The sequence below is a fragment of the Stegostoma tigrinum genome, chromosome 5 (assembly GCF_030684315.1).
Source record: "Stegostoma tigrinum isolate sSteTig4 chromosome 5, sSteTig4.hap1, whole genome shotgun sequence".
Lineage (NCBI taxonomy): Eukaryota > Metazoa > Chordata > Chondrichthyes > Orectolobiformes > Stegostomatidae > Stegostoma > Stegostoma tigrinum.
This window is the reverse complement of record NC_081358.1, coordinates 27,252,012-27,274,698: the sequence shown is the minus strand read 5'-3', so window position 1 is coordinate 27,274,698 and position 22,687 is coordinate 27,252,012. Positions and strand designations below refer to the sequence as shown.

The window sequence follows — 22,687 nt, the reverse complement described above, 5'->3', positions numbered from 1 at the left end:
TCTGCCTTGAACTCACAATTTAGGGTTGGATGGGGGAAGGTGTTTAGGGTTACACCGGGTGGGTAAGGAATGGGGGAAGGTGTTTAGGTTACACCGGGTGGGAAAGGAATGGGGGAAGGTGTTTAGGTTACACCGGGTGGGAAAGGAATGGGGGAAGGTGTTTAGGTTACACCGGGTGGGAAAGGAATGGGGGAAGGTGTTTAGGGTTACACCGGGTGGGAAAGGAATGGGGAAGGTGTTTAGGGTTACACCGGGTGGGAAAGGAATGGGGAAGGTGTTTAGGGTTACACCGGGTGGGTAAGGAATGGGGAAGGTGTTTAGGGTTACACCGCGGGCAGTGGGGCGAAGGAAGATGGAGGTCGAGAATTGCAGGGAGGATGCTCGGCGGATCAGAAACAGAGGCCTGTGTGTGGGCGATGATTTCTTGCAGATGGTGGAGGTGGCAAACGGCTGGATCGCGGACTTCATGTGTTACTGTTTATATCGGTATTTCAAGGCAGGGATGTACGCGGAATTCAGGCTGATGAGGGATACCATGAATGGTCAGTGTTCCCTTCGGTCCCTTTTCCGTTTTACACTCCCACAGAATCTGTCACAAATCCTCCATCAACATTGTGCTCATCGAAGCTTAGAGCTTCCACTGCTTCCGGTCAGTTTCTGAAAATATATGCTCCCCTGGAGAGCTGGTTTCTCGCTTTCTTCGCCGTGAGTCTACTAAAGTTTAGGAAAAGGTACAGATCATTAGCGAGAGATGACTGGTGGTGGTTTAATTTGAGGGTCACCATGCCTCAGGCGAGGGCAGAGATTGAGAAGGACAGTCCTTCAGGGTAACCTCAGCTGGTGTGGGATTTGAATCCACGCTGTTGGCATCACAAACCAGCTGTCTAGCCAACTGGTGACTGCTGGAACATTGCAGCCAATCTCAGCTAAAGTCTGAAATATGAACTAGAAGCAATGGAAAGACTCTGGTTTGTAAGCATTTGTGGATTGAAAAAGTGAAATACTGTTTTGAGTGGCTTTATGACTTCATGTTGAAGGGAGATGAAATTTGATGGATTTTAAGCCGATGAAGGGGAGGATGATGAAGAAGGTCAAAACAGTACTCGAATTGTTGTCTGACTAATGCTGTCCATTTGCAAAACATTTCATTTGCCTTACCTATTATGTGCTGAATTTGGTTGCTAGGTTCTTGTGATTCATGGATGAGGACTCCCAAATTTCATTGTTACATTGCTCTCTGCAGCCTTTTTCCATTTTAATAATATTCAGCTCACTCATTCTTCCTGCCAAAGTGCATAGCCTCACATTTTTCCAAATTTTTTTCCATCTGCCAAGTTTTTACCCATTTGAGACCAGTCTGTGTCTCTCTCTGCAGACTGTCTGTATCATTCTCAGTACGGGCCTTCCTGCCTATTTTTGTGATACCTGCAAACTTGGCTGCAATATATTTGTCTTCTAAGTCATGAAACATGCACTGTAAACATTTGTGGCTCCACAGCACTGATCCCATTGTCACACCATTACTTACAGAATCTGCAAATCCTAAAAATAGCCCCCCTTGTCCCAGTTCTGTCTTTTATTATGTTACTCTGCATTGGATATCATTTGTCCAACCAAATGGGCTGATCAAACCTCAAGGATTTTATGAATTTATTTTGGAAGTAACATGAATAGAATTGGAATCGTTAGTAGATTCGCCATCTTTAGGTACATCTTTAGGTGCCTCTTTGTTATGTGGAACAATCCCTCTTCCATACCTACACTGGCCCTAAACCCCACCTCTTCCTCCGTTACATTGATGACTGTATCAGCGCCGCCTCATACTCCCACAAGGAGCTCGAACAGTTCATTCACTTCACCAACACCTTCCACCCCAACCTTAAGTTCACCTGGACCATCTCTAATACCTCTCTTTCCTTCCTGGACCCCTCTGTCTCGATCTCTGGCAACCACCTAGAAACCGATAACCATTTCAAGCCTACCGACTCCCACAGCTACCTAGAGTACATCTCCTCCCACACACCTTCCTGCAAAAATACCATCCCCTATTCCCAATTCCTTTGCCTTTTCTGCGTCTGCTCCCAGGATGAGGCATTCCACTCCCGTACATCTCCGATGCCCTCACCTTTCAAGGACCACAATGACACACACACACACACACACCCTCCCCCCCCCGTGGTCAAGAACACCCTCGACCGTGTCTCCTGCATTTCCCACAACTCATCCCTCATACACCCTCCCCGCAATAACAACCAAAACAGAATACCCCCACCGCCAAAGACATTTTTCCCTCCCCACCTTGATCTGCTTTCCGGAGGGTCCACTCTCTCCATGACTGTTTTTTGTCCACTTCACACTCCCCCTCCAGCCCCCACCTCATCTGGCTCTTTACCTTACAACCGCAGGAAGTCCTACACCTCCCCTCTCACCCCCATCCCAGGCCCCAAGAAGACTTTCCACATCAAGCAGATGTTCACCTGCACATCTGCTAATGTGGTATGCTGCATCTGCTTTTCCAGATGTGGCCTCCTGTACATCGGGGAAACCAAGCGGAGGCTTGGGGACCGCTTTCAGAACACCTGCACTCGGTTCGCACTGAACCACTGCACCTCCCAGTCGCGAACCATTTCAACTCCCACTCCCATTCCACAGATGACATGTCCATCTTGGGCCTCCTGCAGTGCCACAACGATGCTACCTGAAGGTTGCAGGAACAGCATCTCATATTCCACTTGGGAATCCTGCAGCCCAGTGGTATCAATGTGGTCTTTACAAGCTTTAAAATCTCCCCTCCCCCTAGCGCATCCCAAAACCAGCCCAGCTCGTCCTCGTTCCCACCTCCCTAACCTGTCCTTCTTCCCACCTGCCCCCTCCTCCCATCTCATCCCCACCCCCATCTCCTACCTACTGACCTCATCCCGCCCCCTTGACCTGTCCGTCCTCCCTGGACTGACCTATCTCCTCCCTACCTCCCCACCTACACTCACCATCTCCGCCACTTTGACCGGTCTGTCTCCTCTATCTGCCTCCCCCTCTCTCCCTATTTATTTCTGACCTCCCTTCCCCTCCCCCATTTCTGAAGAAGGGTCCAGGCCCAAAATGTCAGTCTTCCTTCTCCTCTGCTGCTGCTTGGCCTGCTGTGTTCATCCAGCCCTACACCTTGTTATCTCTGTTTACATTGTTGTTTGTTCAAACTGGGGTTAGGTTACATCAGATATTCTTGAACCAGGGAGTGTGTATAATGAAGTCAATGATTGGGCTGTGGTATGATGACAAGTTGTCGATGACAAAGATTTTCTGCCCATCAACAGCAATGTGATTGGCTTCCTCATAGCTGAACAGCCTGTGCATGTGAACGAGACAGCAAGAAGCAATTGCATCTCTGGTAAGGAAGGTAGTGTCCTTTTCTGAACATGATAAAAAAAACCTGAACCCTGCAAAAAGTCAGTTTATTTCATCTCATTTGCTGAAAGACTTTGTAAGTTATGAGCTAGTTCCTCTGTGCCTTCTACAGCACATGAAAATACCTGGAGAAGAGAGAATTTGCTGAACAGCGAGGACTAGACTCCCTTCCATGATTTTTCCTCTACCCATATTTTCTCTCTCTCTCCGTGTGTGTGTGTGTGTGTGTGTCGAGTTTTATAGAGGAGTTAGAATTTCTAGCATATTCATCATATTGTTTATCTGTAGCTAGGATGTGTTTATTTGTAATAGGTAGCAATCCTCGTTAAGTACAGAACTTTATGAAAACCTAGTTCTATAAGGCAGGTAAATTGGGAAGTTTTACCTTCTTCTATAAAATCATTAACTTTTGTCACGCTTCCAATAGCAGGGTTTGATTTTCAGTGTGCTGCAACAGTAAGGTGTGACCCTTTTGAAGAAAGAGAAGGCATGAATGTGTGACATGGCACAAATGAGTGCCTGAGGAGTGAAGCTACAGATAACTGATCAGGGTTAGGGAGTGGAAGAGTGGCCAGGAGCACAATGGCTTTGTTGAAACAATAGGAAAAAAAAATAGGATTTCTTAGAAATGTAGCACAATAATTACATGTGACTTTAGTCTGCATGCAGATTAGCCAAACCAACATTGCAAAGGTAGCTTCGAAAATTAGTTCATGGTGTGTCAGGCACTGCTCCTTTAGAATAATATGTTCGAGAGCCAACCATGCAACGTGACCATGTTAATCAGTAACTGAATGGTAAAGTAACCTTCTGGCAACAGCAATCATAATATGGTGGAATCCTACCTCAGTTTTAAGGGGAGAAGTTGGGTTCTAGATAGTGCTTTAGACCAAATAATGGTTACTGTAATAATGTGAAGACACAGTTGCTTATGTCAATTGGGAAATTGGGTTTTAAAAGTAGAACAGTACAGACATAGTAAAAATATTCACAAAGAAATTGAACAATCTTCAGCGAAGATTTATTCCATTGAGAAAGAATGACTTTATCAGAAATCAACTTTATCTGTGCTAAGCACATCTGCAGGGTTAGATAGCTTGCATCCTAAAAAAAATGGCTGCATATAGAGTAGCAGCATTGGAAGGAATTTTGTAGGGTTATATGTATTCTAGAAGGATGCTACCGGATTGGAAAATGGCGGAAGATCTCTTCTATGAAAGTGTGTGGGGCTGAAAACGGGAGATTATAAGGCAGTTAATCTAATGTCTGTCATAGGAAAATTGCCAGAACCCACTATTAAGGAAATATTAGGATGGCATTTAGGCAATCACAATAGGATCAGAGTAAATACTGCATTGTGAAAGGGAAATTGAGCTAAATTCATTTACTACAGTCATTTTTGAAATTAACACACAATGTGCATTGAACAAATGGATATATTGTGCTTGATTTCCAAAAGGCATTTAATAATGTGCCGCATTAAGGTACCACACATGATAAGAACACGTGCCGTAAGTGGTTATACATTAGCAGGTGTAAAGGAATGGTTACTCAACAGGAAGCAGAGAGTCAGAGATCATTTTCAGGTTATCATTGAAGTGCAGCAAGGATCAAGGACCTGATTGTTAACTATTTGCATTCTATATCAATGATTTAGATAAGGGACTGAACGTTTGGCCACTAAATTTGCCATGATATAGATAAGAAAGGAAGTTGTCAAGGAGATGTAGCGTCTGCGGAAGAATGTAGATCAGTGAAGTGGATGAGTTAAATTTGGCAAGTGGCATGTAATGTTTGAGAATGTGAACTTGCCCAATTTGTCCAATATATAAATTATTAGATTGAGAGTTTCAGAGGGATCTGGCTGTCCTGGTGCGTGAATCATGAAGTTATTTTGTAGTTACAAGTGATTAAGAAAGCAAATTGAATGGAATATGAGAGGAAACATTACAGCAGCCATAAAGGTAAAGTTGCCATAAGCTTACCAGATCATTAAAGAGAGACGATTGGTGGTGGTTTAACCTGAGGGTCAACATGCCTGTTACTATTATGTTTCTCCTACTTAGTGTTTTTACATTGATTATGGGAACCTCTTGATCAAATGGCATATTAGTTCAACCAGCACACTCCTTGTCCCACAGATGCCAGATAATAAAAAGTTGGCTGTATTAAAAGTGAGTAGTAATTTAGGGCATATACACATCACTCTTATACTTTATTTACTGCATAAATCACTTAAATAATAGTGTAACTTTACCTTAAATAAAACTTACCATCAGAGAGCCTTCACACTCGCACCCTCAACTGACTGCTCGGATATCGCAGTACATTGTGGTACTTGGGGAGAAATTGACTCAAAATTGTAATAATTGGACTGAATAATACTGTACATTTTGGGGTATTTGAAGTATATAATTTTGTCAGGTTCATCATATAGGTTCATTAAGTGTGCCTGTTCATAAGGTGCCAGTTAAAACAAAGTTTGCTATATATAAATGTGTTGGAAGCAGTTCAGAAAAGATTTACCTGACTAATACCTGAAATGACTTGGTTATCTTATGAAGAAAGATTGGATGGCTACGGTTGTATCTCCTAGATTTTAGAAGAGTAAGAGATGACTTGATTAAAACATTTAAGATCCTGAAGAATCTTGGCTCGATAGATGTGGAGATGATGTTTCCACACATGGGACAATCTAGGACTAGAGGATCACTGTTTAAAAATTGAGGGCCTTCCATTTAAAACAGATGAGGTTATTTTTGTTTTTCTGATGGTCGTGAGTTCAATCTGTGTGTGTCTATTTTGAGAGTCTAAGTTTGTAGTCACTAATGACTCTGTTCAACACCATCCAAGGTTAAAAGATAAAATGTGGAATCATATTCGTTCTATCTGCATTTATCATCCAAGCCATTTTGTTTTTTGTGCCTATCGCTTCCATCTGTTTTACATTTAATATTCTCACCGCACCCATCACAGTCCTTATTGATGTAACATCTGGAGACGTAACCCTAGGTGTAGCATTCTCTTTTAACCAGCTTGCTATCCAGAATTAACCTCTCCACCCTCACTGTATGTCACTGATCTTTTCAGATGTTCTGCATTTTATAATCCTGCCTGTAAATTGTGAAAGACGGTCCTGAAATCTTTCAGCCATTTCAATCAATTGTGAGGAAGACACTGCCAAATCACACTTTATTGTGTATGAATCTATTAATATCCTAGCACAAGCAGAATCCAGATTTTGAACTGGCAGTGATTGTCCAGTTGCCAGGTTTGTCTGCTTGCCTCCTCTAGATTTCTGCATCTAGTCATGTTTGACCTTGCCCTCCCTCCCTACTGCTGTTGCATTTCATCATTTTGAAGCCCTTTCCTTTTATTTTGCCTCTGACGAAATTATAGTCATGTTCTGCCAAACTTGACTGAGTTCTCTCGGGTCCCCTTTAATTTTTGTTAATATTTATTTTTCCCTTCGAAGGATGCCCACCTCTGCATCCATTTCCTAGATCTTGCTCACCTCAGTAGCCCCTCAACCTGGAGCTCCTTAAACATTTGCAATGTTGGCTGAGCACGTGTGATCTTTCTCCAAGTCCATTATGTAGACTTCATCGTGGAAGAGTGCACAATTGTGAAACAATACACCACCAGTTTGACTTTTTTAAAACTGCCTTTAGGAAAAAAAATCTTTTGTAATCAATATACTGTACGAGGCATATTACATAATGCAACAATTATGACAAATATGTGTTTGTCTTCCAGGTTTACTTCAGCACCCTTCCGTCACAGAGTCAATTCAGACAAAGAAGGTGCATATCTGCCAAATCCTGTCCCGAATTGTTGAAGGGAAGAACCTTGGTAATTGATTTGTTTTATAGTACAGTTTGTTGTCACCCAATTGTTGTGTGTAAATTACCACAACCTACCTTTAATTCAGCTACTTATTAAGAAATCTCACAGACAATCAAATACTGAAACTACTATTTAAACTTTATTGCATGTAGTAACCAAAATAAGACCCCTGAAGCAAGCAAGTTGAGCCTCACAACCCAACTTGACTATTACCTGATTAATTGTGAAATTTAGCCACAATTCCAGCCAATGATATCTGTCTCTTGCTTTCGAGGGTTCTACCCTAAGGAATCCTGGAGTTGAATTCTTGTACAATTTTCTGTCCTTCAAGTTTGTAGTGTCACATTATTAATGACCTGTTAGATTCTTTCATCCAAAATATTGACTACTCATCTGGAACCATCAAGTCTTATCAGAACTATCTTCTTATTCCTTTTTACATTTGATCTTGGCTCTTTTTTTGAAGACACAGCTTTCATGTGAGTAACTCCTTAAATTCTTCTGATAAGCAATGATTTGCACTTGTGGGATAAGGCAGCCAGTTATCAAACAGTTGTTAAAATATTTTTGTTAATGTAGCTTTCTTCTCCCAGGCATAGCGAATTGTTTTCAGTTCCTGTATAAGCCTGTCTTTGTCCCTTAACAGTTTATTACAGACAGAGTTATTGCTGATACTTTCAATCTATGCTGAGCTGTCATGATCCCATAATAAATGATAAAAATTTGTCTGGACTGGCATGAGCCCAAAAACTAGCATTGTTTCATATGCATTAGTTAACTACAATTGTTTTTTCCCAAATCTGCGAACCACTCTTTGTAACATGCTCCCGTTTTTAAAGCAGAGTCCATTGTCTAAAAATGAAAATGTAGTTTCTTACAAATGTTATGCATATCTACAGGCAATTGATAGGCATGCATCTCTGGATTATTCCAATGTAAAGTTGAAATCTTAAATTACTGTATTAATGTCAGACAAAAATGTTGTGAACAAACTACAGCAACAAATTTTAGTGATGTGGACCAGCAGGAGTTTCAGATATTTTGTTGGTTATAAAATGATTTGAACTAAAAAGTGGACATTGTAAAGATGAGATACAGTCTTACGAACTTTGTAAGGATTCTTGTGAATGAATATCATGGGTTTTAACCAATAATGGATCATAGTTGGCAAATGTTGAGTTCAGTTCTCCAACAGATATGATAGTAAGTTATCTAAATATAATCTATTTCATTCACAAACATTAAAGTCTAGATAGAACATAAAAATATTGTTTACAATCTTACTTGTAAATTCTGGTTTAATTTCTAACTGCTTTAATGTAATGCTGAAGCATTTTTAACTTCAAGCTGTTTCACTTGAACTGTACTGATATTAAGAGCAAAACAGCCTGCTTGATTGACATTGCATTCATTGCCGTTAAATTGTCAATCCCTCCACCAACTGTGCAGTACCGGGACAGCAGTGTGTAGTAGTTTAAAAAATGTACTGTGGAAACTTACACTTCAGTAGCGCCTTCTAAACCTGTGACCTCAACAATTGAAAATGGCAAGACATATATAAAACCACTAACCTCAGACATCTTCCAAGTTGTGTACCATCTGAGCTAGAAGTGTGTTATGGTCGTGTAGCAGTAACTTTTAAAAAAGAAATTCAATCTCCTAATTATCAACTGAAAGAACTATGTTTCAAATTTTTCATGTATTTCATAAGCACTTTTTTTAAGCACGGATGCCTCAACAGAATACTCCTCATTCTACTTTTATTTCCATCTAAGAGGTCTCTTGGCCTTTACAGAATCTTAAATGTTTCTTCGCTTCTTGCACAAACCAAAGTGTTCCACAGCATTATTTCTCCTCATTTTAAGACCATAAGACATAGAATTTTACCATTATTTTCCCAAGTATGAGATTTCAAGGGCTTCCCCTGCTGGCATTTGTCCAGGTACCCCTCCAACACTTGTTGAGTATGTCATAATTGTCCTCCAGCACTTGTTAAGCACATCACAGTTATGGCCTCCCCAGTTTGAATATGGAGTTTATTGCACATTTGCTATGTGACTCCTGATCAGAAAGCCTCCTGTACACATGTACAGCTTCTGTCCAAGTCTTCAACTGCATCTGGACTGGAATAGGCTAGGTTGCTACCTGGTTGTTGAGGTGAAAGTTTGGAAGATCTATTGAAGAAGTGTTATCAAGTTACTGTGTATTTTGTTGAAGTAAACGTTTACATTTCAAAGTCAGTTCAAGATCTAAACTGGCAATAAGAAAATTGCAAATGCCTGTTCAGCCAAAGCTACCTTTTTTTGCAAGGCTAATGGTGTCACAGTGATGCAATTTTCAATTGACATCCTGTGTCTCCTCACCACAAGTTGCTGATCGATTTACAGTTTAATGCTGTTTAGTGTTACGCTGTTATATTGCTAGAAAAATCTATGATAGCAACTTAAAGTATGAATTTTGTTTGATAATTTAAAGGTATTGCTGTTCACATATCAGCTTTTCATAGACTAGTATTTCTTTTTAAATTTTGCACTTCAGATGTCCAATTTGACCAAGATGAATCAATAATTCCTCTGGAATCTGCATTATTGATATTGGTTGAAATGGCAGATAACAAGCAGCTGGAGAAAGATGCATTATATTCAGACCTCAAGCAGTTGCTTCAAGTTCAGGTTAGTTTTGTGGCTAAAGTCGTGATGATTGTGCAGGGTGTTGTTGATAAAACCATTTTGATTTTCTGGTTAAAGAAAACTGTGCTAATCTAATTTTAACACAACAAACCTGTCTCATCCAGCAGGTAGCCTGCAGGCCAGATTTTGACCCATGGAGGTGTATTTGCAGCCACCAGAAAAGAGAAATTGTGGGAAAAGCTCAGCAGGTCTGGCAGCATCTGTGGAAAGAAATCAGAGTTAACGTTTCGGGTTTGGTGACCCTTCCTCAGAACTTCTGAAGGGTCACCAGACCCAAAACATTAACTCTGATTTCTCTCCACAGATGCTGCCAGACCTGCTGAGCTTTTCCAGCGATTCCTGTTGTTTGTTTCTGATTTACAGCATCTGCAGTTCTTTCAGATTTTAACAGAAGCGCAGATATGAGTTGGGAAAAGTGTGATGCAAGGAGTCTGAAGGACATACATTGGAGAAAGAAGACACGGTGCTTGCCCTTACACGCAGGTGCCAGACACCTGAAGGATTGCACTCGGGAAGAACAGAGCAGCCTCTCTGAGTCCATGGGTTGAGTGTTTTAATGAACGTGTGAGTGACATTGTATATGAGACCATGTGAGTGTATGAGGCTGTTGTGTGGCGTTTGGCTGTAACGGGGTCTCCTTGAGCATGGAGTATGAGATTGACAGAGAGTGTATGATTGCATGCATGTGAGAGCATGCTGAACACACCAAAATCACTTGCAAAATTGCTTTTAGGATTAGCAGTTGCAGATTTAAAACAGGTGAGGTGAAAACTTCCCTGAAAGGGTCGTGAATTCCTACCCAAGTGTGCAGTGAATACTGGGATATTGAGGAAATTTAAGGAGGGGATAGACAGATTTTTAATTAGTAATGGGTTGAAGGGTTGTGGAGAGCAGGGGAGAAAGTAGACCTGAGGTTGCAATATGATCAGCCATGTTTGTAATAAATGGCAGAGCAGGCTCTAGGGGCTGAATTTCCTTCTCCTGATTCTAGTTCTTACTAGTTAATTTATATATTCTTATTTAGTTCTCCTGCTCCCTTCCCTAAATCCTCTCCATACAAAGACAGGAGAAGACTAGTTTCAGAACTGAAAGACACCTTATTTCCAACTTATTCCCCACCCCACATAACCCAGTTCTTGTACAAATTCCACCAGCTAAAGCGTGCACTACCAAATGTGAACACAAGGTCAGGATTAGTTAAATCCAACTCTTTCAAACATCTCCAGTCTCTCCTTGTTCCCTTGTAATCAAGACTTGGGCCTAGTCTGTGCCTCTTGAACTCTGCTTCTTCAGTGGGAAGGGAAAAGGGATGTTTTGACTGTTAGCTGTGCTAATTAGCACTTTAATGGTCATATTTATTAATTATTCATTTCTTTATTCACAAATTTATTGCTTTGACATTTTTGTCCAAGAAATGTATGGTTTCTTTAAGCCTCCACTTTTACTTTGAAACTCATATTTAATATTGTCGTAAAAGTTATCTTTCCAAAATTTGCTTATTAGTCCATTAAATGGGAAAAAAGCTTGAAATTTGACCCTCACCGGTAAAAATTGGACAAACCTGCTTTGAATATTATTGAAGTCCAATGTGGACTTCACAAGCTTCAAAATCTCCCCTCCCACTACTGCACCCCAAAACCAGCCCAGCTTGTCCCGGCCTCCCTAACCTGTCCTTCCTCCCACCTCAAGCCCCACCCCCACCTCCTACCTACTAACCTATCCCAGCCCCTTGACCTGCCCATCCTCCCTGCACTGACGTATCTCCTCCCTACCTCCCCACCTACACTCACCTTTACTGGCTCCATCTCCCACCTCTGACCAGTCTGTCTCCTCACCACCTGTCTTCTCCTCTATCCATCTCTTATCTGCTTCCCCCTGTCTCCCTATTTATTTCAGAACACCCTTCCCCTCCCCCATTTCTGACGAAGGGATTAGGCCCGAAACGTCAGCTCTCCTGCTCCTATGAAGCTGCTTGGCCTGCTGTGTTCATCCGGCTCTACACCTTGTTATCTCAGATTTTCCAGCATCTGTAGTTCCTACTATCTTTAAATATTACTGTTAGCATTTTTAAAGTGAACTTTAGGGATATGTTTACATCGTAAAACTGTTTACTTAGCACTGATCATCATGAATTTATTTTAATTGTAAACTGAAACCTGAAATAGATCTAACTGCTTATGTGAGAGAAACTTCAATTAAAATAATACTTACGCATGCTTTTATGATCAAGTAAGGCTCAGCAATCGGCTCCCCTCAGTTAAACTCCCTCTCAGTCAGTTGAGACCACTATCTTTATTTCTTTTTAGAATGCAGCTGTCATACAGACATTTGTATTATGCAATGGTTGGTGCAGACGTTTCATTACCCTGCTGCGTAACGTCAACAGTGCACCTCCAAAGAAGCATTGCTGTGTTTTTCCGCTTGTTATTTAAACTCTGAGTTTAAATAACAAGTGGGAAAACACAACAATGCTTTTTCAGAAGCTAGCAAACCAACCACGGCATCCATAACCAGAACTACATATCTACTCTAGATCCTTAATTAAAGCATAGTTAATGAGCAAATGAATGGTTCCCTTGAGACCAGATTATCAGCAGCAAATATAGTAGACTAGATTGAGTGAAGTGCAGGTTAGTTGCTGCTTCACCTGGAAGGTGTGCCTGGTGCCTTGGATAGAGAGGAGAAAGGAAATAAACAGGCTGGTGTTACACCTTCTGCAATTGTAAGAGAAGCTGCATATGACTGTGGAGAGATTTTGGGAGTGGAGGAGGAGTAGATCAACATGTCGTGGAGAAAACAGTCCGTGAGGAAGTCTGATAAATGAGGGGAGAGGAATATGTATCTGGTGGTGGCGTCCCACTGTAAGTGATGGAAATGGCAGCTCATGATCCTCTGAATGTGGATGCTGGTCGGATGGACTGGGGGACACTATTGCTGTTATGGAAATGAGGGCTGACGTGCACAAGATGGGTCAGACACGACGGAGGGCTCTGTCAACCACGGTGGCAGGGAGTCCTTGGTTGAGGGGAAGTAGGTGGTCATTTCAGAGGCCCCTTGTCGAAGCTGGCATCATTGGAACAGATATGACAGAAACTGAGGCATTAAGAGGGTGTCTTTCCAGGAAGCAAGGTGTGAGGACATTGGGGAGACAAAGTATAGACGGCGACCGCTTTGCATAACACACCTACTTTCTGTCTGTGAAAATAAACCTGAGCTTCTAGTTGCCTGCCATTTCAACACACCACAATGTTTCCTGAGATCAGAGATAATAGGAACTGCAGATGCCAGAGAATCCAAGATAACAAGGTTTAGAGCTGGATGAACACAGCAGGCCAAGCAGCATCTCGGGAGAGGAAAGCTGACGTTTCAGGCCTAGACCCTTCATCAGAAATGGGGGAGGGGAAGGGGGTTCTGAAATGGGGAGAGAGGACGAGGCGGATCGAAGATGGATAGAGGAGAAGATAGGTGGAGAGGAGACAGACAGGTCAAAGAGGCGGGGATGAGATTACGAGAGTGTTGCAGTGGGAGAGACATCCCCTGAAGTTTGACCGGAGGGAGGAGGGTAACTTCTTCGGGGTAGGCATCCTTAGAAGAACCTTCGCAGTGGGGTTAACATTGTATCAGAGGTAGTAGGGACTGCAGATGTTGGAGAATCCAAGATACCAAGGTGTAGAGCTGGATGAACACAGCAGGCCAAACAGCATCAGAGGAGCAGGAAAGCTACCTTCCGGGCCTAGCCCCTTCTTCAGAAATGGTGGAGGGGACAGTTATCCCCGCCTCTTCGACCAGTCTGTCTCCTCTCCCCCATCTTCTCCTCTATCCATCTTCCATCCGCCTCTCCCCCCCCCCCATTTATTTCAGAACCCCCTTTCCCCTCCCCCATTTCTGATGAAGGGTCTAGGCCTGAACTGTCAGCTTTTCTGCTCCCATGATGTTGTTTGGCCTGCTGTGTTCATCCAGCTGTACACCTTCTTACAATGTTCCCTGGCCAGCATCTGTGTCTTGGGCTTGCTGCAGTTCTCCAGCAAAGCTCAACACAAGCCGGAAGAACAACATCTCATTTTCTGCCTAGGAACACTTCTGGACTCAATATCAAGTTCAACAGTTTTAGGGCATGAACACCTTCCCAAATCCTTACCCCCAACACCCACACACCAAGCTTTGTCACCATATGGGCTGCTCCCACAAATAACCCATTGTCAGCCACCAATGGTCTCTCTTAACAGCTGTTCATTCTCACAAGCTGACCTTTACTCATTTCTCAACTTAGCCCAACTGTTTTTCTCTCTCTCTCGCACGCACTCTCTCAACCTCATGCACTCTCTTGCTCTGTGTCTCTCTCTCTTTTGGGGTTCCATCTCTACCTATTGTTTATCCCTGTACCCCACCCCATGTTTGGCATATTCATCAACTTTTTCGTAGCTGTCGTCAGTTCTGAAGAAGGTTCACTGGACCCAAAACCTTAACTCTGCTTTCTATCCACAGATGCTTCCAGACTTGCTGAGTTCTTCCAGCAATTTCTGTTTTTGTTTCTGATTTCCAGCATCCATAGTTCCTTGATATTTCAAGTTTCCTGGCACACCAGTTAATCCTCTGTATACAGTTCCCCTAATCAGCAGTTATTGCCCGTGATCAGTGACATCTGAAATCCTGTGCTTTTATTTGAATCAACTTTAAAAGCTTTCTTCTTACTTTTGATTTGTAGAGTGTAGCAGTCTGTATGGAAAAGGGAGATTTCGAGAGAGCTTCTGAAGTTCTGGAACGAGAATTTCAAGAAAGCTTGGATTCAGACCAGGTAATTCTGTTTTAATTCTGTGGTATTTTAAGATGTCACAATGAGCCTCCTGCTTCCAGCAGCAGATTTTCTATTAAATGTCACAATCTGATAGTCTCAGAGATCAATAAAACTGAACTAACTTATTTGACTTTTTTTTGTATAACTTCAGTGTTTTACTTATCATTTTGTTTACTTTGTTTTCCAGCCTTTAAAAAGGAATTTATCTTCAGTCATCAGTAAGAAAGATCTGAACCATAAATTCCTCAACAAATTCAATAATGAACGATTAGTGGATGTAGCTGCATCACTTGCAAACAAACTACTAATGAAGGAAAAGTCACAGTTTCTCGTCCAAGTAAGTGTTATTTTGCGTCAACTAGGTTTTTTTCTTGTTGCCTCACTACTTGGGGATAATTCCTTTGAAATAATTGAAGACTCTTCGAGAGATCCTCAGAATAGCAGATGACTTGCTTTCTCTCTGATTCGATGGGTTCTGAGATGGCTGAAAGTCAAGTGCAAGATAAGCACTCTCTGCCGCATGTGCTTTAAATATTAGGCCCAAGAGTTGTTTGGAGTTTTCTATGCTCCCTTCCGTGTTTCAGCTTTGCGTCTGTGTTCCTGACAAAGTCTGTTGACGTGTTCAATGAGCCTTCTCAATTTTGCTCAGTCACGAGCCAGGGTCTTCCATGCATTGCCTTTTCAGCAGTGCTTTCAGGGTGTCCCTAAAGTGTTACCACTGTCGTCTTGGGAATCTTCTCCTGTGACCAAGTTAAAAATGAAATAGCTGCTTAGGTAAATGAGTAGACAAAAACTTAGCAGCGGAAATATAATGTATGAAATGTGTGAGGCTATGCAGTTTGACAGGAACAATAGATGAGCTAAATATTATTTAAATGGGAAAAGACTGCAGAAAGCTGCAGCCCAGGTATTTAGGGGGTCTTGATGCATGATTTACAAAAAGCAATCATGCATGTTTGTTGGGTAATTGGGAATGGCAAATGAATGGAGTTTAAAAACAGATAGTTTTAAAAAAAATAAAAACAGTTTTGCTAAAACAGTTCAACGCACTGGTGAGACTACAGCTGGAATTTGTGAACAGTTCTGGTCCCCTTATCAATGGAAATTTATACTGGTATTAGATGCAGCCCAGAGAATGTTCAGTTGTTTGACCCTGAGTGTTGAGGGATTTTCTTGTGTGAAAAGGTTGAATATGCTGGACTCATTGAAGTTTAGAAGAATGAGACAAAACCTTATTGAAACAATTAAGTTTATTAGGAGGCTTGATGGATTAGACGCGAAGAAGTTATTTCTGCTTATGGGAGAGTTTAGGGCCAGAGGCAGAATCTCCGGTGGTGCCCTCTTCAGACAGAAATAATGAGGAATTTCTTCTCTGAGGATAGTGAACCTGTAGAATTCTTTATAGCAGAGGGCTGTTGAGTCTAGATTGTTAAGTATATTCAAGACTGGTAGATTTTTAATCATATGGGGAATTAAGGTTTGTGAAATAGGGCAGGAAAGTAGAGTTGTAGACTGTTGGATCAGCCATGGCCTCACTGAGTGGCAGAATGAACTCAATGGGCTGAATAGCCTACTTCTCCCACATTCTGTGATCTAAACATACATTTTGCTTCTTCACTTTGATCAATTTCTGATTCATTATCACCTCCTATTTTGAATTGCCACCATTTCAAGTTGAACTTCGGCCTATTTTGCACTTGCTGGCGTTTGACTATCTCATAATGACTATTAACAGCTCCAGGAAACCACATTTGCCACATTTTCTGATTTTCTTCATAAAGCAAACAAGGATATGGCTCTGAATCGACTTTCAAGTTAATATGAGACAATAGTTGAAATTCTTTTTATAAAACAAAAATGTTTTTTAAAATGAGAGATAAGTTTTGAATATTTTTCGATGTTCCAGACTAGAAGATATGTCCATTGCAGGCACATATAATTTTGCTGGAGTGACTAATAATGTAGCTAGTCACATTTTATTTTCAGGCAGCAACCAAAGTGGTGCAGTCTAGAAAAAGAGATGCAGACGCAGGCAGTTCTGACGTTGAGAGTATTTGTGAACACACGGATGGAAAATGGTAAGTGTGTTAGCTACTGTGGAAACACTTGTATGGTGAACAGCAAGCTGTTTATTAATAATGGACAATGGGAGATAAGTAGGAAATTTGTATTGAATTTTTGTTTTTCAATTTTGTGTCACTATCAGAAAATACAGGATGGGAAGTAAATTGCAGTTGTCAGTAAGAGGAACCATCAGTGATGAAAAATAGCATTTTGGACTTGAAGCGCATGAGTAAGCTGTCTTGGCATAGCTAAAAGGAACACATGGTGTAGTTGACAAACTAGAGAATAACGGAAACAAGTAGATTGACCAGTAAGTGGAGGGAGCCATTTATATAGATGAAAAACAGATAGGGCAATTGATTAAACCTTGGAGTAACTGAATTAATACAAAAGATGAGAGGATAAGTGATGAAAGCACCTCCAAGCACAAAAGCAGAAATCCATAAATGCTTTGTCTGCAAAACCACTTTGAACTACTCTGAAAATAAAATGTTTTAAACTCTTAGAATTCGTCTGACCTTTTTTCAAGCTTTTTTTTATGAAGGTTCTGAAGCAGGTGATTCATCATTGATTCTTCTCAAACTGTAACAAGGTGTGTTGCAAAGCTGTTGATGCACCTAAAATTGAAGCCACTTATCTGGATGAGTGCAACATCAACAATGCCCAAAAAGCTTGATACCATCCAGGACAACATAGTCTGGTTGATCAGTACCAACTTAGAGCATTTACTTCCTCCACAACCAACTCACCATCATTTATAGCTTCTACAAAGTCTATTGCAACAATGTTGCAAAATCTCCCTTGACTACATCTTTTAACCTACAGAATTTAACCCCAGAAGTGCAAGCACATTAGATGTAAGAGAACATCACCTGCGAGCTCGCCTCCAAGTCACACGCCGCCTTGACTCAGAACTGTGTTGATGTTCCATCTGTGTGTTGAATCAAAATCCTGAAAGTCATCCTAACAGCACTCTTGCATGTATCTGCACCAAATGACCACCTGTGCTTCAAGGTTACCACATCTACAGCTCAATCAGAGATGGCCAACAAATGTTAACCATGTTAGCAATGCCCCCATCAATGAACAAATAAAGGAAAAGCCTAAGGATCATGAAAAGCTTGCTGTAGTTATCAAATGAAGAGATCTCTGCACTGAGAACTGTCAGTGAATCCAGTTGAGTGACTTCAACTTCACAGATGCACACAGTCGTACAGCACGGAAACAGACCATTCGATCCGACCAGTCCATGCCAAACATAATCCCAAACTAAACTAATCGCATCTGCCTGCTTCTGGCCATATCTTTTCCTAGCTTCTCTACCTGTTTGTAGCAGGTTGGAGGAGAAGTGGAGTCAGCCACCAGTATTTAAATCAGCATTTAAGTAAGGAGAACCTGGATAGTCACCAACAACTAAAAGAGGCAAAGGAGGAGCCTGTGCTGCTTAACTGTGCGAGAGAGAGCAGAAACAATTGCTTCATAAAGAGCATGAGAGAGCAGAGGCATCAACTTCATCAAGATCAGGAGAAAGCATGGCATCAGCAGCTTTTCAACTAGTGTGAGAGTATGAAAACAGCAGCTTTGTGAAGAGAAGAGTGGACTTGTATAGGAAGGACAGCAGTGGCAGGAAATATAAATCAGCAATGCAGAGCCTTCTCAACCTGTTCCTACATGTTAGAGCTGAATTGTGATATCATAGGAAAACAGGAAGGTAATTGGTGGGTATTTCATCTGTGCCTCTTTTGGCTCAATGTTTTAAGTCAGGAAACATTATTGCAGCTGATGAGCATGGTTGAGAAATTCACTTTTAAAAATTCAACATCCAGTATAATTGAATGGATTGAATAGAATAGAGATAGGTGGGCAGGTAATGTGTTGCAACTGTAAATGTTGGGCCTGGTGGATGCTAATGCAATCTACAGTGACCACACCTATGCAAACGTTGGCTGCTGAAGGAACTTCATTTGGAGCTGATGAGCTGGATCCGAGCTGTGGACACTGCAAGACATCAGGAAGGGGGAGAAGTAAATGGATACTGTTTCAAGAGGCAGTGACATCGCTTAGATTAATTGCCTCAGATTTGGTCCAAGATCAGGAAGACGACAATATGACTGTGAGTGAGGTAGACACAGGAATCAAGAATTTAGCTTTGTAGAAGTCTCAGCTGGTGCCCTTGTACAGTAGGTCTGAACTACTTTTTTCCAGTGTGGTAACAGCACAGATTGCATGGAAATAAGTGAACAGATCACAGAGCTGTGGTCCAGAGCATCATTCAAGTAAAGTGGAAGAAAGGAGAAATGTTGTAATTGTGGATAGCAGAGAAAGGGGAAAAAGATATGGCTCTCTGCAGCAAAGGGAGTCCTGAAGGCTGCGTTGCCTACCTGAGTGCCAAGATTCAGGAGATGTCTTTAGGTCTGCAGAGTAATTTGGAGTAAGAGGGGACAGATCCATTTGTTGTGGTCCACATGGTAACCGACTAAGTAGGGCTAGGGAGGAGGTTTGACTGAGGGATTACGAGCAACTCGGGGATAAATTGAAAAGCCGAACTGAAAGGGTAAATAATCTTCAGATTACTGCTTGAGCCATCCGCAATTTAAATAGAGCAAATGACATTTGAGATATAAATAGTGTGGGAGAAATAGATTTCAATTGACATTCTGATGCCAGTACTGGGGAAAGAGAGAGCTGTTGGATTGGGACAGGCTTCATTTGAACCATGTTCTATTGAAGGCAAGTTTAAAAAAAAATCAAAAAGAAATGAGTGAGCAGCTGGGATAGCTTTGTTAATAAAGGAAAATATCAGTGCAGTAGTGATGTGAATACAAAAAATGGTGGAAAGAGTTTGGATGGGTACAAGATATAGCAAAGGAAAGCAGTTACAAGTAGGAGTTGTCTATTGGCCCTTAAAGAGTTACCCACCTGTAAGACAAAATATAAATCAGAACGAATTGTGGTATCTAATCAGGGCAATACAATTGTTGTGGTTGATTTTAATTTGTGTATTCAAAGGACAAATTAAATGGCAGAAGGTAACATGAAAAATGGATTTGTAGTTTGCATCAAGTAATTTCTTAGACCAATACATTGTAGAAACTACCCAGGAACAGGATCAAGTCGCGTATAATTAGAAATTAGTAAATTAATAAACTATCTCCTAGTTAATGATTTTCTAGACAGTAGTTGATAGCATTTCAAATTTAGTTTGAGCAAGAGCAACTCAGGTCTCAAACTAATCTCCAGTGTGTATAAAAGACTAATTACCGAGGTATGAAGAAAGAGTTGTCCAAAGCTAGCTGAGAAAATAGACCTAAGGGGAAATCCGTGGGGGAGCTGTTGCAAATGTTTAAGCAGATATTTTACAACGTGTGTCAAAAATAAGTTCTGGTGAAAGAAGGGGATTCTACGAGACCAGCCATTGTATTTGAAGGCATTCGAAGAAAATGTTCAATCAAAAACTAAAACAACAAAGCAGTAAAAACTAGTGGTCAGCCAGATGATTGGGAATTCTTTTAGGAGCCAGAAGTAGATGACTACAATGCTAATAAAGAGGATTAAAAGTGATTATGAAAATATATTAGCATGAAATATAAAAGCAGATAGCAAGAGCTTCTACTGGTATAAAAGAAGAGAAATAGCTAAAGTAAATGTAGGACCCTTGCAGGGTGCAACTGGGGTTTTAATTGAGAACAGGAAAATAACAGGAAATCTAAACCAACATTTTACATCACTTTTCAAAGTGGCGGTTGCTATAAACATCCCAAAGATAACAGACAAGTAATGTGCTAAAAGGATGAATGATTTTGTAACAATCTCTATCACAAGGCACAAAGTATTTGAAACTTAATGGAACTAAAGGTAAACAGGTTGCCAGGACCTAATAGTCTACATCCAAGAGTTTAAAGGAAGTGGCTGCAGAAATAGTGGAGGCATTGGTCAAAATTTTCCAGAACTCACTGGATTCCAGAAGAATTCCAGCGGATTGGTAAACACTGATGTGATACCCCTATTTAAGTAGGGATGAACACAGAAAACTGAAAACTAATTAGCCTAACATCCATCTTTGGGAAAATGCCAGAATCTCTTATTAAGATACAAATAACAGGACGTTTAGCAAAGCTTAATGAATCAAACATAATCAGCACACTTTACCATTCAGTGAGATCATGGCTGATCTGTTAATCCTCAACTCCACTTACCTGCCTTTTCCCTATAACTCTTGAATCACTTAAAAAAATGTTTATCTCAACCTGAAATGTACTTAACAACCCAGCCTCGACAGTACTCGACAGTAAAGATTTTCACAGATTAGCTACCCACGTAGAAGAAATCCCTCCTCATCTCTTTGTTAAATGTTTCATGCGTTGTTGTGAGATTTTGCCCTTTGGTCCAAGCTCTCCCACAAGGAGAAACCACATTTTCACCTCTAACATCTCAAGTATCTAAAGAATCCTGTATGTTTCAGTAATGTTGTTTCTCATTCTTCTATATTCCAATGGATATAGGCCCAATCTACTCAACCTCTCCTCAAAGACAATCCCTCAATACTTGGTATTAGCTTAGTGAACCTCTTCTGGACTACCTCCAGTGCCAGTATGTGCTTCACTACATAAGGGATCCAGTGTGGGTTCACAGTATTCTAGCTCCAGTTTCACAAGTATCTTGTATATTTTTAAGAACCCTCTTTAATTTTATGCTCGATTCCCTTTGAAATAAAGACCAACTTTCCATTTGCTTTCCCTTTTATTCACTGAACTTGGATGTTAGCTTTTTTGTGACTAATCCCTCTGTTTTGTAGCTTTTAGAAGTCTTTCTCCATTTAAATACTATTCAGTTGCTCTTTTCTTGCTGCCAAAATGCATAATCTTGCATTTTCCCACACTGTATACAATTTGCCAAGTTCTTGCCCAATTACTTAATCTATCTGTATTCCTCTGCAGATTTTTTGCAGTCTTGCCTTCCCAACTATTTTTTTGTCATCTACCAACTGGGCTACAGTACCTTCACTTTCCCCATCCAAGTCATTGATACTTAGTTTAAATACTTGTAGCCCAGCACTGATTCCTGTGGCACTCCACTAGTTACAGGTTACCTTCTTGAAAACCCTCTCCTTATCCCAACTTTGAGTCTTTTGTTAGTTAACCAATCCTCTCTCCATGTTTTTGGGTATTTTCAAATCAACCTGTTTGGAGATGTTATTAAACTGGAGCAGTTGGGACTTGAATCCAAGCTCCTGGTCTAAAGGTCCATTTCCACCATATCAGAAGAGTACTCTATCCATATTACGCCCAACACCATGGACTCTTATTAATTTACCTAATGTGTGGTACCTTTGCAGATGCCTTCTGAAAATTCAAATTTATTACATCTACTTCCCTTTTATCTACCTCCCCAAAGCATACTAGTAAATCTGTCAGGGATCATTTCCCCTTCATGAAGTGGTGCTGACTCTGCTTGATCATTCTGTATATTTCTAAATGCTCTGCTATTAATCCGTTATAATAGACTCCAACATTTTACCAATAGCAAACATTAAGCAGAGTAGCCTATAGCTATCTTTTTTGTCACCTGCCCTTTTTGAAAGAAGTGTTACATTAGCAGTTTTCCAGTTCTGTGTGGCTTTTTCAGAATCTAAGAATTCTTGGAAGGTCACTACCAATGTATCCACTATTGCTGTGATTATTTCCTTCAATCTTCTTGGGTACATCTCATCAAGTCCAGGGAGTTATTGATCTTTAGCCCCATTAGGTTCCTCAGCATTTGTAATGATGGCTTGTTTCTTTCATCTCCTCCCTTTGCCCCTCAGTCATTTAATAATTTTTGAATGCTGTTAGTGTTTTGTACTGTGAAGTCTGATGCAAAGTTATTCAACTCCTCTGAAATTTTCCAGTTC

The 22,687-nt window shown here is 40.9% G+C and overlaps 1 protein-coding gene across 1 annotated transcript in view; it reads left to right on the top strand.

Annotated features, from left to right (window-relative positions):
* The first annotated feature begins 282 nt into the window (after positions 1 to 282).
* Positions 283 to 22,687, top strand: part of terf1 (telomeric repeat binding factor (NIMA-interacting) 1) — a 36,582-nt gene continuing 14,177 nt past the window's right edge. The window contains exons 1-6 of the mRNA XM_048530118.2: positions 283 to 542; positions 7,159 to 7,254; positions 9,787 to 9,920; positions 14,644 to 14,733; positions 14,921 to 15,070; positions 16,720 to 16,811. Of these exons, the coding sequence (XP_048386075.1) occupies positions 305 to 542; positions 7,159 to 7,254; positions 9,787 to 9,920; positions 14,644 to 14,733; positions 14,921 to 15,070; positions 16,720 to 16,811 (800 nt within the window). The 5' untranslated portion in view covers positions 283 to 304. The remainder of the gene's footprint in view (positions 543 to 7,158; positions 7,255 to 9,786; positions 9,921 to 14,643; positions 14,734 to 14,920; positions 15,071 to 16,719; positions 16,812 to 22,687) is intronic.